The sequence below is a fragment of the Pyrgilauda ruficollis genome, unplaced genomic scaffold (assembly GCF_017590135.1).
Source record: "Pyrgilauda ruficollis isolate IOZ18807 unplaced genomic scaffold, ASM1759013v1 scaffold8, whole genome shotgun sequence".
NCBI lineage: Eukaryota > Metazoa > Chordata > Aves > Passeriformes > Passeridae > Pyrgilauda > Pyrgilauda ruficollis.
This window is the reverse complement of record NW_024529932.1, coordinates 1,802,137-1,819,380: the sequence shown is the minus strand read 5'-3', so window position 1 is coordinate 1,819,380 and position 17,244 is coordinate 1,802,137. Positions and strand designations below refer to the sequence as shown.

The window sequence follows — 17,244 nt, the reverse complement described above, 5'->3', positions numbered from 1 at the left end:
CTTTAGAATCACAGAACGACTAGGTTGGAAGAGACCTTCAAGATCATAAAGTCCAGCCCATGTGCTAAACACCTGAACTAAACCATGGCACCAAGTGCCATATCCAGTCTTTTTTTGAACACATCCAGGGATGGTGACTCCACCACCTCCCCAGGCAGGCCATTCCAATATTTTATCACTCTTTCTGTGAAAGAATTCTTCCTAATATCCAACCTGTATTTCCCCTGACACAGCTTGGGACTGTGTCCTCTTGTTCTGTCAGATGTTGCCTGGAGAAAGAGACTTACTCCCACCTGACTACAACCACCTTCCAGGAAGTTGTAGAGAGTGATCAGGTCACTGCTGAGTCTCCTGTTCTTAAGGCTAAACACCCCCAGCTCCCTCAGTCATTCCTCACAGGGCTTGTGTTCCAAGCCCCTTACCAGCCTTGTCGCTCTTCTCTGGACATGCTGAAGCATCTCAACATTCATTCCTAACCTGAGGGGCCCAGAACTGGACACAGCACTCAAGGTGTGGCCTCACTAGGTGACCCTTCTTCAGCAGGGAGATTCGACCAGGTGGTCTCCAGAGTTCCAATCTCAACCATTCTGTGAAAATTCAACCCTATTCAACCCCATCGGGCTTAATAATTGTAAGGGATGAATAATTGCATTAGAAAAAGTTACAGGAGTCAATATATTATTAGCAGAGCACATACATGTTGGATGAGTGTTGAGGTCAAAGATAACTTAAGACTTAAATATTAAAAGAATCTTCAGCTTTTTTTTTTTCAGTGATCTTACTGATAGATCCATATATGACAGTAGGTGACTAGATTGCAAAACTGTTACTCGTCCTTGTGGTCTTATAACGCATTTAGTTCACCTGGTTGTAGTATGTCTTCATCTGATTTGTACTTTGTGATGAGTTATGGGTTCTTTCTCTGTCTTTGGGGACACAGTTATTTTTTTCAGTCTGCTTTTCTGTCACAGTTTTGCAAAAAGCAAAATAAAATGTTTTAGCTGGGAAGAAAAGCTGAACTGATAGAAGCCATCTGGGTAGACAACTTCTATTTGTAAAATAGCCAGCTGAATGTGTTTTTGGTATTAACATTGCTATATGCAGTTATAATATAAATGTCTGTTTATAATTCATGTTGATTAGGAGTGGATGCACTGTTGTGTAGAACAACATCGGACTTTGCAGTTGAATACCCATGCTTTTTTTAGGTCTTACAGTTCAATCCATCCCACTAGCATTTTTTGTTTGATCTTTAGTAATTATGTATCAAATAATTTGCAGTGGGATATAAAGCATATAATTTTGTGTTTTTTAACATTATATGCAAAGTTAAGAATGGAAGTACATGTCATTTAGGTATAGAAATTCTGACTTGTTACACAAGCAACTTTGTATTGGTTGACCCTTGTGAAGTTTTACATGATGTCATTTTGCTTCTGTGGTAGCCTGATAGCATTTTTTAAAATTTTATTTTAGTTGCTTATTTTAGTTATTTTTAGTATTTTATTTTGTTTTTTAAATATTCTTAGTGTTGGGTTTTTTTTTCCTTGGGAGGGACATTTTTAAAATTTTAATTCTTACCAAAAACCCCCAAAACAAAACAAAAAAACAAAGGAGATTCATGGTAAGACTCAGTAAGGTACTTTTAGCCAAATAAATGGTACACTAAAGTAATACCAAGTCTTGTTTCCTCCCAAGGGGCAACACAGAGGTTAAACTTGATTTGAGCCTGATGTGTGATGTAGTTATCTCCTGCTTCCCGTTACGTTCCCCTTATTTTCCTCATGGCTTCCATGCCATTCTTGCATGGTTTTTTTCCTCTGCTTGTGTGAGTACTACAGCTGCTAATCATTTGAAATTAAGTATTGCAAGGTATCTGAGTTTTCTGTGACTGCTTTTGAAAATAGTTAATGTAAAGAAAAATAGTAATTCCTGCCTCTTTTCCCCCATTCTTTTCTAGGAGCTGGAGGAAGGAAACAAATAATTCCTGCCTTACTAAATCTTAAAGTAACTTCCCTGGTAAAAGACAGCTGTGTCAATATTACAACCATAAACCATTACATCCATAATATTGTGGAATTTTGATACTTAGGCTGTCAGCTCTTCTCTTCTTATAGAGTACCAGGCTAAGAACTTCCAGTGTTTCTGGTGATTCTGGAAAAATAATGTTTTGTGGAGTTCATGGTCTGCTTTTCAAATGTACCATATGAAAGCAAGGGGCTAATTTCTGCATATTGATCAAGTTGTACCAACCATATTCTATTTGGATATTTTGTTTCAGATATTGACAAGAAAGTAATTCTTAAATTTTAATTTAAAAACTAGAAGTCTGCCTCTCATGATCAGTTTTTTAATTGAGCTATTTATCTTTGACCTTTTGGCTTATGTAATTAATTTTCTTTGGGTGGGATCTCCTGGTATTTGTGTGGTTTATGGTGGTTTCTGCCTCTTTTCAACTTACCCTCCTGGCAGTCTCTTTTGTCACCTCTTTGCACGAGCTGTCCTCATGTAATAGACTTCATGGGTGCTTCTCCTAGTTTGCACTGTCTGGGTGATAGGTGCTGGTGGCTGCACAGAGTATTCCAAGCTAGTTCTTCCCAGTACCCTGAGGTGGGTATGGAGTGTTGGGTTTGTGGGCATTTGTTTATTTCTTTCACAGAATGGCTCAGGTTGGAAGGGACCTGGTCCAACCTCTGATCACAAGCAGGGTTGCCCTAGATCACATTGCACAGGGTTGTGTGCAGATAGTGCTTGAGTATCTTCACTGGGGAGAGCAGGTTCTTGAAGTACCTTGTCCTAGAATTAATGCTGGGTAGAAAAATCACCATGAGACTATAACCTAGGCATTGGCCCCTCTTTAGCCCCCTGTTGTTTTTCCCTTATAGCTGATTTTTTTTTCAGTTAGTGTGTGTATAATTGTTTACGTGTTCATATGCAGTCTTTATATTTGCAAACATTTCTGTTGCTCTAAACTTTCAGTGTTTTACTGAATGACAATATCATCATCCATCTCTTTATCCATCTGTCTATGATTTCCAATTTAATGCTTCCATAATAAATGATACTTGGTGCAAGGAAATTGTTGATTGTTTTATCATAGAGGAACCAAACACAAATTATCCCAGGGTAGTATGACAAACCTAGAAGTTACATTTATCCCTGTTTTTGAAATTCTGACTTCAGCATGCAGGGTTTTTCTTAAACTCTCAAAATATTACTGATTTCAAACTAGTGCAGCTCTAGTGGTAGTTTTACTACATTTTTTTTCTCTGCATTAGTAATAGGAGTGCTGCTTTTATTTTCTTGGAGTGTACCTTAATTTTAAAAGTTAATTTAAATTTTTTTAATTGAATGGTACCGCACCTTAATTTTTAAATACCTTTAGAAAGCTTTGTGGTCCACAGAGGTTCATGAATTCTTGGATGGTGCCCATGTGATTGCTTTGATTTGAAAATGTGAGATTGTAAGTGTAGACACAGTGACTTGTGATTAAAGTTACCTGTTACCAGTTGTCACAGGAAATTTTTACCTGTCATTTCTTTGAAAATGGGTATTCAGCTGATTTTATAGGATACTTCAGTATCCTATATAGGATGCTTCAGTAACTTCTTTCTTTACAGTCATTGCTATACAGCAGTACTTCCTTGTTTCTAGCTGCTGAAGTGCAATTTTTTTTTTTGTTAAGCTTATTTACAGTGGATATCTCAGTTTGGCTTCCATTTGATCTGTATTTTTGTATTTCCTGGTCTTTGTGGTAGAGCTGTCCTGTTTTGAGGGCTCTAATTACTACTTACAATTTCACTAAGTGGTTGTTGGAGTTCACTTAGTAGTATAAAAACTTTTCTTGGACCCCAGTCATGGGTACAAAAGCTTAAAGCTTAATTTTGGTCCTTTGACACGGACATTGCCTATGACCCCCCTGTTGGAGTTACATACATCAGCAATTCACTTCTGTTTGAACACTCTGAGGACTGGTCATATTTGTCTTTTCTTAAGATTTTGTGTAGTATGCTTGAATAATGTGACTACCTAAGGAATGTTTTCCCTAGTACTTGGCTAACTGACAAATATATTGCAGATGTCTATTTTATTAAAATCATATTTAGTCAGCCTATACTCTTCTTTCTCTGTCACATTCTTTTACTATTGCCTTCCAGTTTTTATCTCTTTGTAATTTCTTTTCCTGCAGCCATACACAGATATGAACAATTTTAATTCCTAGTCCTTGTTACTTAGTCTTGAGTAGAAGTGGGAAAGCAGAGATCTCACAATAATAAGTCAGTTTTATTTTTCCTTATGTTGTTGAATGGTTTAATGGTAAATTCTTCAGTTCTTTTGTACAGTTTCCGATTTTTTTTTTTAAATCTGAGTGTGCTTCAGGGAAAATGCTGTTTCATAAATGGCATAAAAAAGGGGCAGTTATATTAAAAGAAAAATGACAACAGTAACATCTGGAAAAATGCTGAAACTTTAAGTTGGGTCACTTACATTTTGTGGAAGCTGCAAGTGTCTACAACACCACTGGAGAGAGCTGTGTGCTGAGATAAGTTGGTACTGAATACTTTCTACTTGCTAAATCTTTGGGAGGCTTTCTTTAATGAAGTTTGAAAAAAAATCTTATCAGTGGAAGTGAGGACTTGCCTGGGATCATTTGCTAACTGATTGCAACTCTGTTTAAGTTGCTTTAGGCCCTTTAGTGCACATGTGCTGATTTTGGTATCATGTGTTAGTCTTTTCTTCTTTGTTCGTTTCTGAATCCTCTAAATCCACTCTACATTGTGATGATGTCTCTTCTTGCACAGTTACCACCTGCACATCTTTTAATTTTCCACAAAGTTAATATGTTAATAAAGAAACTTAATGTTCTTTGCTGTATTTTCTGGTGTAAGTTTGAAAAAAGTATTTCCTAATTTAAACAGGTTAGTACTTATGTATGACTGTCCAAGTCATACATAGGATTGCCATTAATGACATTCTGTAGTGAAACCCAGTACTACTTATGTCATTTGTTGGACTGAGAGTGTTACTTTTACCTTATAATTTGCGTCTTCATTCCAGAAAACATTTAATTAGTGGCTTCTGTAAATTCTTCCTGTAACAGTCCTTACCTTACAGAAATGGAAAGCTAGCATTTTATTTATATTATTGATAATACTAGTATCTTGATTTAATGATAGTTAAGTAAACAGTATAGCATGATACATTTCTAAAAGAGAACGGAAAGTATTAGTCTAGGCATTATACCTGAATTGGTATGAAGAATGATCTGGATTTATGTAAGCACCTTTGGTCCAACACACTGAAGTTTTCTATCTTATTCAACAGCAAAAAATTAATTTCAGCTTGCCAAATTTCAGCTTGGACTGGCTTTTCGTAGCCAAGTTATAACTCCCTAGCAGTAGATACATTATGGAAATAGATTTAGTTTAGTGGCAGTTGGATAATGCAAGTCTCTAACACCAAAATCACTTCTCACCTTGATCAATTGTTGTCAATCAGCTATATGCCAGCCGGATGTAAAGAATTTCTGTAAATGACTTAAATTATGTTATTTGTGTTTTATTAATAATACTAATGAAGTAGAAAGATGCCTGCCTCTCCCACTTCTGTAAGTTGCTGAGTAATCTCTTAATTATATCTTGTTGCATCTTTTGTGGAAATTGCATCTTGACAAAATTTTTCATACATCCAGTGTTGTTGAAACAAAGTTAGGGATCTTCAAGTATTTGTCATGGTTTATATTAATTCATACAAGGATGAGGGTGCAGAAATAAAAAATGCATAAAAATAATAAAAAGAATTGACAAACTGTTGAAAAAGGAATAGAGCTTTGGAGTGAAATCTGTAGTGTGATTTATGAGATGGAAAAGACTTTGCTTCCTTGCAATATCCTGTGAGACAATTTAGGAAAATGTTTTTGCATTTTCTAAACTGTTTTTGGATTGTTAATGAAATGGCCTGTGACAGTAAGAGGCCACTGGTCATCCTGCTTGGTTGCGGAGAAGTGTTAATGAATATTTGCCAATTCTTTTTTTTGGCTACAATTTCTTGTTGGGATGGTATGTGGAAATGTATATTTAGTTCTTTACACGTTCAAACTTTTTTCCATGTGAACCACTTATTAAATTCACTTGAGCTTGTAATACCTTTGTGTAATACCTTTGTGATGAGGAAAGTGTTATTCTCACTGGCATAGTAAAAAATGTCTTGCAAACATAGATTTAGAAGTATATATATTAGCCTACATAAATTTGATGTATACTTGCTTTGATTTTATATACATTATTTAAAAAATATCTTAAGAATAGCTGTAGAGATTATTATGTAACTTCAGTAAAAGTTCTGAAAAATGATGATGATAGAATTTGCTAAGTTGATTACTGTTTCTGGAGATCTTCTAGGTCCTCATGTTTGGATTCTGGATTTTTAAGAGGATAGAAAGGCAGGAGACAGACTTTTGAGGAATATAGGTTTGCTTTGCTAAAGTTTGCTTCATCACTTGGGTAAGACTTCTACAAAACTATCTGGAGGATGAGGATTTAAACACATGTATAGATCTCTGGAAAGTCACTGTTGACACATGATGTCTTCATGTGTGTTAAGGCACAGTTTGTTTAATGATTGGCACAGTTAATTAAATCACCATAGGCCATGTCAACTGCCAACCAAACAAAATACAATTAAATGGAGTGTGGTTTAAGTCCTCCAGTTAGATCATTGACTTAGCATCCTCTAATGATATTTATTGACCTGTGAAGTATATTTGCATAGACACTTAATGTGCAAGATATCAATCCATGTTTTATTTGCATAATCACAATCTGTATTTTAAAGTCTTGAGCAAGTAGTATATGTGACGTTAAGCTATTCATAAAGTTATCTGCTGTGTAGAAAACATCTGAATGTTTTAGTAATATAATGGCCAGTGGACTTAGCTGGAACTGAGTAGCTGTTGGATGCTACTGATTATGTACAGAGCTCATGTGTAGTTTATTTATTGGAGCTTGACCAATTTTGGCAGAGGTACTTATTACTAATTAACTCTGTTCAGATTAATTGATTGTTCCCATTTGTGGTCTGGCTGATAGTCATATTTTACATTAAATATGGTATTTTGATTTTTGTCACAAGAGGTGAATGACTTGTTGATCCATCCTAATCTAATGTCCAATAAATATAACTTCCGCTTTTGGGTTTTTTTTTCCTGTGCTTTAGTTTTCCTGTTGTCACTGTAAAAAGGGTATGTGTTTTGTCATCTTTCTTTCTTTTGTCTGTAGTAGTTTCTTCCACCCTGCCTCCCTTATAACTTAGTTTTTAATTTGTCATGCTATTTTATACATACTATTTTTCGGTATACTTCTACAGACTGGCTCTTGGTTCCTGACTTTAGGTCTTTGAGAAATTACAATTGCAGTGGTGCTTCTGTGTTGAAACAAGCAGTTCCTGGATATCTTAAGTCCTACTGTATCATTTCTGTGTGTACAAAGAGTAGGGTTTGTATTTTAAATGCACTATTAGCTTAAAATATATTTATTTTCTTCATAGTTTTTGAAGACTTAGCTTACAGTACTGTGTAACAGAACTGAAAAAACCAAAGTCTGATTGAATCATGATTTTTATTCCTATTTGTTGGGACTAGAATTTGTTAAATATTTGTTGAAGTTTCTTGTGACATCTATCTCCTTTCTTTATCCTTAAACAGCAGAAGCAGGACACATCTTTTTAAAGTTTAGTTTGTGTGCTGGGATTCTGCATGGTGCAAAGCAATTAATGATCTGAATTGTTTTCTTGCGTTAAAAAAGGCATCCATGTGAACATTTTCCTTTTTCATAGGATCATTAAGGTTGGAAAAGACTTCTAAGATCATTAAGTCCAACTGTTAACTCAGAATCACTGTGTTCTCCACTAAACCGTGTCCCCAAGTGCTACATCCACGTACCTTTTGAACACTGCAAAGGATGGCCATTCTACAGCTTCTCTGGGATGCCTGTTTCAGTGCCTGACCACTCTTCTGGTGAAGAAATTTTTCCTAATTTCAAATCTAAGCCTACCCTAGTGCCATTTGAGGCCATTTCCTCTTGTGTTGTCATAGATTACCTGGTGAAAAGACCAATCCCCACATTACCACAAGTTTTTCAGATGGTTTTTGAGAGCAGTAAGGTCTCCCCGAGTCTCCTCTTCTCCAAGCTAAACAACTGCAGCCCCCTCAGCCTCTTCTTGTAAGACGTGTGCTCTTTCCTTTCCATTGGAGTATATGAAATAATACTGGATTTTTGAAGACATGGTGGAGAACTTCTAAAATATCATTTGTTAAAAAAATAATAGAAACTGTCAGCTGAGTCTGTTGAATCTCAAAGATGCTTTGAAAGAATTTCCTTCTTTCAAAATGCTTGTCATCTTAGACTGTTTTCTTTTGCAATACACTGAATCTATAAAAATGAATTTTAAAAGCTTTTTGAAATTCAGTCATTGAATATTACATCACTGGCTTATGGATTTTTTTTTCAACATGTTGTACATACAGTTGGCCTTGAGGCTGTTGTTCTTAGCTGTTACTGTCTTTTTTCCATGACAGAAGTTCACTGAAACTGCTGATGTATCTAATGTGAAATCACAGAGACTTGCTTTTGGTTAGAATCACAAAAACACCCTCCCTCCACCCCCCCCCCCAAAATAAAATCCTAGATTCTACTAAGTGTCTAAGTGTTCAACACAGATTATTTTGATAAAGCTAGGTATGCACAGCTTAGCATTCATTTTTTTTTTTTTAATGATAGGTTTTGTTTTCTGCTGTTTCTTTTGAATGGTTTTTGTTTCTCTCAGCATTAGAAGGTTTATAATTCTTTATTCTTTATGTTCTGTTTTTAGAACCTTTTTAGAATTATTTTTGACCCTGTAAGACTAGGTGTATTAATTCTCTAGAAAATTAAGTCCTATTTATTTTTTTCTGTACTTCTGAGGAGGATAAGCTGTGTACATCCCTGTCTGTAACCTTGGCTGGCTGTTAGGTGCTAACACTGCTGCTCGCTCTTCTTGCTTAATGGAATGGGGAAGGAAATAAGACAAAAATGTTCATGGGTCAAAATAAATGCAGGGAGATTGCTTTCATTCTTCAGTAACCTTGGCAGCTGCAGGTTTTTCGTGTTTTTCTCACTTTTCTTCCTGGTAACTGCTGTGCAGCATTTTTTGTCAGTTTTTAAATACGTTATCACAGAGGCACTGCCAGTGTCACTGATGGCTCAACTTTGGCAAGGAATGAGTCCATTTTGAAGCTATCTGGATCTGGCTCTGTTTGCTATGGGAGCATCCCATGTCTCTTCCCACAGGGGCTATGCCTTCAGCCTTCCCCACTACCAGAACCTTGCCACATAAACACAATACAGATGTTCAGTTTCATCCAGACCTTGGATGCTACTGAAGCTTAAAAGCTTGGTTGCATGGCCATTGGACATATTGGCTGTGCAGTTGAACTTGACTGTAATGTATGAGTTTCAGTCTTTGAATTATTTCCCAATGTGCTCCAAATGGGACTACATCATCATGTTCTAATCAAGTTTCCACTGCATTTGATCTGATCTGACAGCTATCCACTGCTGGAAAATGGGGTTTTGTTCCCCAGTTCCCTTAGTTCCTGTTCTTTCCCTTGAATTAGCTTTGATGCTTGTCACACGCTTTTCAAAAACAATTAGGCTTGTTTTTTGAGTTGGTGCGTTTGATTGGTCCAACAAAGCATCTGATGCTTTTATACATTCTCAGATTCAGGCAAGCAAGGCTCCCTTCTGCTATGATGAGCTGTTAAAATGAATTTAGGTGTAATATATAACATCAACCTATCTGAAAGGTAGAGTGTAATATCTGTATCAAATGTCAAGGAAAGTGAACTTAAAATTTCTGTGTGCTTTTGAGGAGTCCTAGACTTGACATGGACGTGTCATGGCAGTGCATTAAAGAAATATAACGGGGATAAAAGTGGCATCATATTTTAGTATTAGAAAAAGTTACTTCAATGGGCTTTGTTTCTCCCAGCTTTGTCATTGTCAATTTTTACTACAACTGCAAGCATGTGGCACTGTTCCACTGCTGGGTGCATGTAGGTGCAGAGAAGATGACACAAGAAACTGAATTGACTTTTGTCTGTCTGTTGAAGTACATTGCATGTCATGCCTGTTGAATGAAATCCGATTATGTTCGTTCTATTCATGTTTTCCCTATTTACAGAAATAAAATTTGTTATACTGTATATGTTCTTTGCAAAAAAAAAAAAAATTAAAAGCCAATGTTAACTTTTTGTTTGGTAAAAGATTAGGTGAATATGAAGCAAAATCTGTAACTGATTGTTTTCATGAAATATGAACTAAAGAATACAAATCCCAATACTTGTGATTCACAGTTCGGAAGAGTCATGACTGCTAGAAGTGGATAATACTTTTAGCTAAATAAAGAAAAGTATCAAAACAATGACAAAGAAATTTGTTTCTTTTGTTACATTCTTCATTTGTAACTGCCCTGGTACAGTCTTTTGCTAAGATCCTGGTTGTTCCCACACATGCCACCTAGATTTTTTCACCGTCTTTTGTATTGATTGCTTTTATGTAAGTAGAGGTTTCAGTTCAGCTTCCTTCTCTGAAGCAATGAAACTCTGCATAATTTAGAGTAGATTACATGGTAGTCTTCATTTGTAACAGTTTAAAGGGACTGAGAAACTAAGTAACTGAGTTGTGTTCCTAGTTAGAATTTAGGAAGAAGATACCATTGCTTATCTGCAGTCTTTCACTTGAAAACTTGGTTTTAGTGGCATAGAGGAAAGACTTGTATTTGGTCTGCTCTGTTTCTGACTCTAATTTCATTCTCTGTCTGCTGCTTTTCTGGTAGTATTGGGGAGTTAGAACTGGTGATGTGTAACAATTAACAGCACTGGTGTTTAGGCTTTTTGGAAAATTGCTTTCCAAAAGAGTAAAAATGAGCACAAAGTCCACTTTAGATATCTGAACAACCAAGGCTAGGATCTATTATTACCAAGAGGTGAAAACAGATCATACAGTACAGTAAGATTCTTGGTTGCCTCATGTTAGTGGGAAGATCAATGGCATTCTGAAATGAGGAGTTTCAGCTTTTTTCTGATGTGTACTTCTTGAAAGCTTTGTTGTGTCATAGGACAATCTACCTGGATGTCACAACTGTTGCTGTCTCCCACAGTATAGATTACTGAAAGCAATCAAAACCAATCAAAATATTTTTTCTTTTTTGTGTTTGTATGGGTTTGTTGGTATATATGTAGTTGGATTTTGTTTGTCAGAGTGGGACAGATGTGGTTGAACATGAACTAGTTAAACAGCATTGTCTTCTTAATTTCTTTCCACAGTTTTAAAACCGTGAAATCATGGCTCATTCAAAGACGAGAGCCAATGATGGAAAAATCACATATCCTCCAGGAGTCAAAGAAATCTCTGATAAAATATCTAAAGAAGAGATGGTGAGAAGGCTAAAGGTTAGTAAGCAACTAATTGCTTGCAGATTAAAGTTTCTTGTTAAAAGATGTTCAATAATCCTATTACTATATTTTGTATCTGGAAGGGTTTCTTTTTTCTTTGGGCTTTACCTTTCCTATGCCTTGGAGAAACTTGTTTGCTCTTGTGCCTTCTCTTCTACCACTTTCTTGAAATGGCTTGTTCAGAAAAGGTTTAAATGCATTTAAAAATCACAAATAGAAATGAGCTGCATTAATTTAAAATACTGTTTAAATTTTATTTCGGCTACTATGCTAAGTCAGTACTTTCATTGTTTTCCAGTATTTTCCTCTCTGAAAGAGAGTAATAGTTTTGGAAATAATTTGGATACCTCTCAATACATTCGCTTTATGCCTTCATGCTCTTTGGTTTGTTTATAAAAACCTTTATTCTCATTGTTTTAGCCTGTATTATGATGAAGGTACTTTTGTTATACTTTAGTCTATATACTTTGACTATACTTACAGTCTTTGATATATTTCTGCCTTGAATTTCTTGACCATTTCATTTGGCCTAAGCGTATAGAAAAGTTGGACAGATTGGGAGGCTAATTTTGTTACTACAAAAGTTCTGTATCTACCTGTGTATTCCCACAAAAAGGCAGGCCTGTATTGTGCAGAAGGAATGCCTGCAGCTTGGGCTTGCCCTGTGAAACAGGAGGGAACAGATGTGGGATGGGAACCTTGTTTTCTGACAGACAGAAGAGCTTAATTTGGAGTTTTCTGAAGAAGTAGTTTTAAGTCATTTGGAACTATGGGTAAATGAACAAAAACCAATAAAATCCCAAAACACAAGGGTTGCTTTTTGCCTTCCCCCCAGTAACCTGTCTAGGCTTTGGGATTTTGGTTGATGGGCTTCAGTGAGTATATTGCATTCTATGATGCTGAATGAAAGACAACATTTATAACTTTACATATGAATGATTCCTGTGAGAAGGAATTCTTTGTTAGCACTTGCATATTTTTTTCTGCTTGTGGAAATGCAGTGCCACAGTTCTTATTAATCCTTTTTCTCCTGTAGCTTAATTTCATTTCTGGCCTTGAATGTCTAGTCCCTTCTGTCATCTTGATCTGTCTTGCATAATAAGAGGACCTTGTAAGATGTCTTGTGTTTCTTGTTAGTTTATTCTGGCTGTGTTGTTTATTCATTGGTGCTTAGGCAGGGAAAAAACTGCAGTATTTCTTTTATAAGAGATTGGATGATCCATGCTACACCACAAGTGTACAGAACTTCACTATAAACACAGTTGCAGGTGCTAAAGAACAGTAGTTGGTAAATAAGTGAACTATTAGCCTCTTGATTTCTCTGACTGCCAAATTCATGCAGTTATTAGGAAAAAGCACTTTTCTGTGCACAAGCAGACGTTCTGCTGTTTGTTGATAATGATATATTAATATAAATGCAAATTATTGAGAAATCTGAGAATAAAATGGAAAATATTCAGAGTGAATTTCTGTATTAGTATAACTTACGTTGGACATTTGATGCATTTTGAATTGATGCCCTCTTGTAGTTTATAATAGATTTGGAAATGAGATAGAAGCTAAATTGTAACAGTTGTGAAGTAGCACTGAGGAGAGAAAGAAGGTAACTTAGATAAACTCCAAGATAAACTCTTGGAAATGATGAATAGTGTGAGAAGAGCATTTTTCCACAGTTTCTTTTAATACACGAGAACCAAGTCATCATCTAATGAAATATTAATTTTAGACAAGCAGTCTAATAATACACTTTTATGTCAGTTTTATACAAGTAAATTCCAAAGCTTGTTTCTGTGGAATGATGTAATAAAAATTGAATGGGTTAAGAAATATGTGCCACATCTGGAAAATGAAGATCCAGGAGTAAATTGTGGTGATCTGGGCATGATTTCAGGCTCTGGAGTCCTCTAACTTACTGCTTTGCAGCAATCTGGAAAACTATGATAGGACAACTAGCTTGTTTTCCTTTGTTTTTCCTTAAACACTGTGATGGATTGCTCTGCAGACAGGATGACTGATCTTTGTTGTCCTGATTTGTACAGATGTTCATGTTATCAAGCAAAAAACATGAAGGGTTCATTTCCAGAGTAGAAAAAACCCATACTTGTTGCAAGAAGTATGAAAAGACTACTTTTCATGGAAATGAAAACAGTTCTGACTTGTAAATTATTTAGTGTGTAAGGGCACCAGTAAACTTCAGGTGGTTAATCTTGTGCCTGACTGGGGAGGACTTTATTTTTCTTGCAATGGAAGTTATGTCTGCATAAGCTGCTGGTCTTCTGTGCCTTTTGGATTCTCATATGTTTGAAAACTTCACAGCTTCTGTGATCCTAATTATGCAGAAGTTTGGAATTTTTTTGAGTTGGGCTTGTTGTTCCATGACCAGTTATAGTAAATTTCTTGGAGGGGGAGAAAAACCCAACCAAAAAACAAATGATAGAAAAGTAAAGTAGTTTGCAGTGTTACAGGATTCTAGGACTTTACATTATTATTCTTTGAATAACATCTCTTCTTGCACTGAAGAAATAGATGGGAGTTTTGGTTTTAATTCTCAGGATTGTTTAATTAAGTCTTTAGTATAATTTTGTTAATGTTACAAGAGCTGAACTCCTTAAAATAATTCTGCCTCTGTGAGTCAGATAAGGAATTACTTTGTTTTGTCACTAAATTCCTCTCCTTCAGAAAGCTTTTCAAGTGTGAGAATTCTCATCAACTAACAGTTACTAAATACAGCTTTTCCTGCTTTTGTTTTATTCAGCACGTTAAATATTTGGTGTCCCAGACTCTTTTTTTTCTTCCATAACTTCAGTAACTGGATCCTAATAATCCTAGTGGTCATTTTAGTCTTGTTAGACAACATCCTTGCCACTGAGCTGCCTGGATTTATATATCTGCATTTGCTGAAAGTGTGGGCTCTGCTCCTGGATAGCACAGGGAATAGAATTTTCCTCAGAGCAGTAATAGGCAAAAACTTGAAAGAGAATAGGAGGAAAAAAAATTGTCACTGAATAGTTGAGAGAGAAACAAATATTTTTAATAAAGTTTTGCCATTTTCTTAATTTTTAAGTGAATGGCTGTAACAGTGAATGCTGTTGCACTTCTTCCATTGTCAAACTTGATTATATGGTTTCTCAGAAATATTTGGGAAGTCTACAACTAGGCTTTCAGTATTTCTGCTGAGTCTGTGTGTTGGGACAGTTGATATAGGACTTGGCCAGGTCTTTCCTGTGCCCTGAAAAATGAAAACACTGGTTGCTCAAGTAAGTACTACTGCACAGCTAATAATGCTTCTGACAGAAGTTGGAGAAGACCAGAAAAGTAACTTATAGTAAGGATTCTGTAAGACAAAATATTTCATTTTATGTACTAATGTGTGTCTGTCTATTTAGATGGTTGTGAAAACTTTCATGGATATGGACCAGGACTCTGAAGAAGAAAAGGAGCTGTACCTAAATCTTGCTTTACATCTTGCTTCAGATTTTTTCCTCAAACATCCTGATAAGGATGTACGTTTGTTGGTAGCATGTTGTCTTGCTGATATTTTCAGAATTTATGCCCCTGAAGCTCCATACACTTCACCGGATAAACTGAAGGTAAATAAAATTAATCTCTTTTTCCATAGCAGGTTTTTACACTCAGTGATTAATGTAATTGGTCATGACTGTTTTTTCCCTCCTTTTATTTCTGGTTCAGCCTAAACAGGTCAAAGTTTTCACTTCATTTTGGGATGTGATTGGTCAAGTCAATTGTCCGTGGCATAAAGGGCTATACAGTACATATTCCAATAACTTGCAGAGTTTTGGATTTGTATTGAAAATAATTACTGTATTGAACTGTTTTTGGGATTTGTAGGTTAGTTTACCTTAGAAATATTGCTCATATGTATAGCTTTTATCAAAATCTCTTGCAAGATAGCTAATACCTTCACTTGGGAAAATACCCCTGCATCTCAAATCAAACTACCAAGAGGTGGGTACTTGTATATTTATAGATAAAGGTTCTATTGGAACAAAGATCAAGTACTTTTGTACAGAGTTAAATGATATTTGATCTGACTTGGAAAATTCTGCAATTACAAACATCACTGATCCCACTAGATGGAGATGGTTGATAGAGAAATGTCAGGTTTGAAAAGGAAGTACAGATCTGACTAATTTGTTCCAGAAAGAAATAAATTTTATGTTATTTTGTGGGTTCTTTTACTTTTTAAAGTAGAAATCTAACTTAATTCCCAACTCTCAAAATCAAACTGTTTTCCTTGCACAGTCAGAATCTAGAGTGATGAACAGAGTTTTGGGGGAAATCTACAAAAAATCAGGTGAAAGTAACACTGAAAAATGCGTGCTTTTTTGTCTCCCTGATTTAGAAATGTGTGTGGTCTTTTTTGTTTAGTTTGATTTGGTCTTTGTTTATTCCACAGTAGGATAAAAAGATGGTTGTGGTGGATGGTCTATCTATTATCACTTAAGAGGAAATCACTCAATTTCTCATGTAGTGGTTGCGCCAGCAGTGCTTCCTAATTAGGGAAACAGTGCAGTTTCAACTGCTGTAGTACATCTTTTGTTAACAGACATACTGGAGAGATATCTAGGGATTTTTCTTAGTTCTGTTTTCTTAATTCTGAATTAGTGTGTAATCTGAGGTACAGCATCTGCTTCCTGTACTTATTGATTGCACCATCTTCAACTGGAGATAAATACTAGCTTTCTCTATATTTAAGTCTGGTTTTCAGGTGTCCTGATTTCTATTTCAGTTTTTAGTGTGTTTTCATTTGCTTGTTAGGCTTAGAGCTTTAATTTCTCTTTCTGAGTTGGGCTAACTAAGTTCCTCCTTAGAGTATTTGATCTACCAAATGCTACTAAGCTTCAGATTTCGTAGTGTACAATATTGGAAGGTTTACAGTACTGATCTCATCTGAAGTATCAGAATACTACAACCACTGCTTGGATAGAACTTGGAATGGATGAGGGACTTCCACTTGCCAGCATTGATTTCTGTAATCTGTGTGGATTTCAGAATGCAGTTTCTTGATGCAGTTTTCTAAACACATTTTGAGAAATAAAGAAAAGCCAAACAGTAGGGACCTTTGCCTAGGGCTGCTGGGGTAGGTTTTTTGCAAACCTGTTTCTTCTGAAATCAGCTTTTGTGGTTGCAGGACAAGCTCTGATAGAAATGTCGAAGAGTTTCCTCCACTTTATGACAGAGGTAAGAGGAAGAATGCTTCCTCTTGGGTTATGTCTTGGCACTATTTTTACCCAGTATTTAATATTAAATCCATACTGCAGCTGAGTCTAATCTTGTATGTTTAACACCAAAGTTAAAAATGGCAAAGTTGAGAGCTGAAAAGGCTTAATTTCTTGAGAGGAAAAGACTTAAATCTTAAGTTTTTGCCCTTGCTTCGGAATCAGTGGAACTCTTTGTACCTTACATATTGTGCAAGTGAGATGCTGAGGAAAGAGATAACAATCTCAGGTTTTCCTCTTTTATGTGTATCATCAGTGTAAATCTTACATTCCTTGCTGATCATGGAAGGAGAGATAACAGGGATGGAAAATGTCATGAGTAGAATAAAAACAGAGCTGGAGTGGATTTGCTCTTCTGGGATCTCGAAACTTCTAACTTTGAGCCCTCCTCAGTCCATGTAAAGCCTAGAGCCCAAATCTCATTTTCTGGTGGGAAGATAATCGAATCATTTATGTGTGTCAGCTGAAAATGACTTAAACAGAAGGACTGTCTACCTGTCTCTGCTGAAATGT

At 35.9% G+C, this 17,244-nt stretch overlaps 1 protein-coding gene across 4 annotated transcripts in view; it reads left to right on the top strand.

Annotated features, from left to right (window-relative positions):
• The window catches only part of PDS5B (PDS5 cohesin associated factor B), a 100,295-nt gene that overhangs the window by 9,182 nt on the left and 73,869 nt on the right, over positions 1 to 17,244 (top strand). For all 4 annotated transcript variants that reach the window (XM_041487310.1, XM_041487312.1, XM_041487311.1 and 1 more), the window contains exons 2-3: positions 11,363 to 11,488; positions 14,878 to 15,081. In XM_041487310.1, coding sequence (XP_041343244.1) covers positions 11,381 to 11,488; positions 14,878 to 15,081 — 312 coding nt within the window. In that variant the 5' untranslated portion in view covers positions 11,363 to 11,380. The remainder of the gene's footprint in view (positions 1 to 11,362; positions 11,489 to 14,877; positions 15,082 to 17,244) is intronic.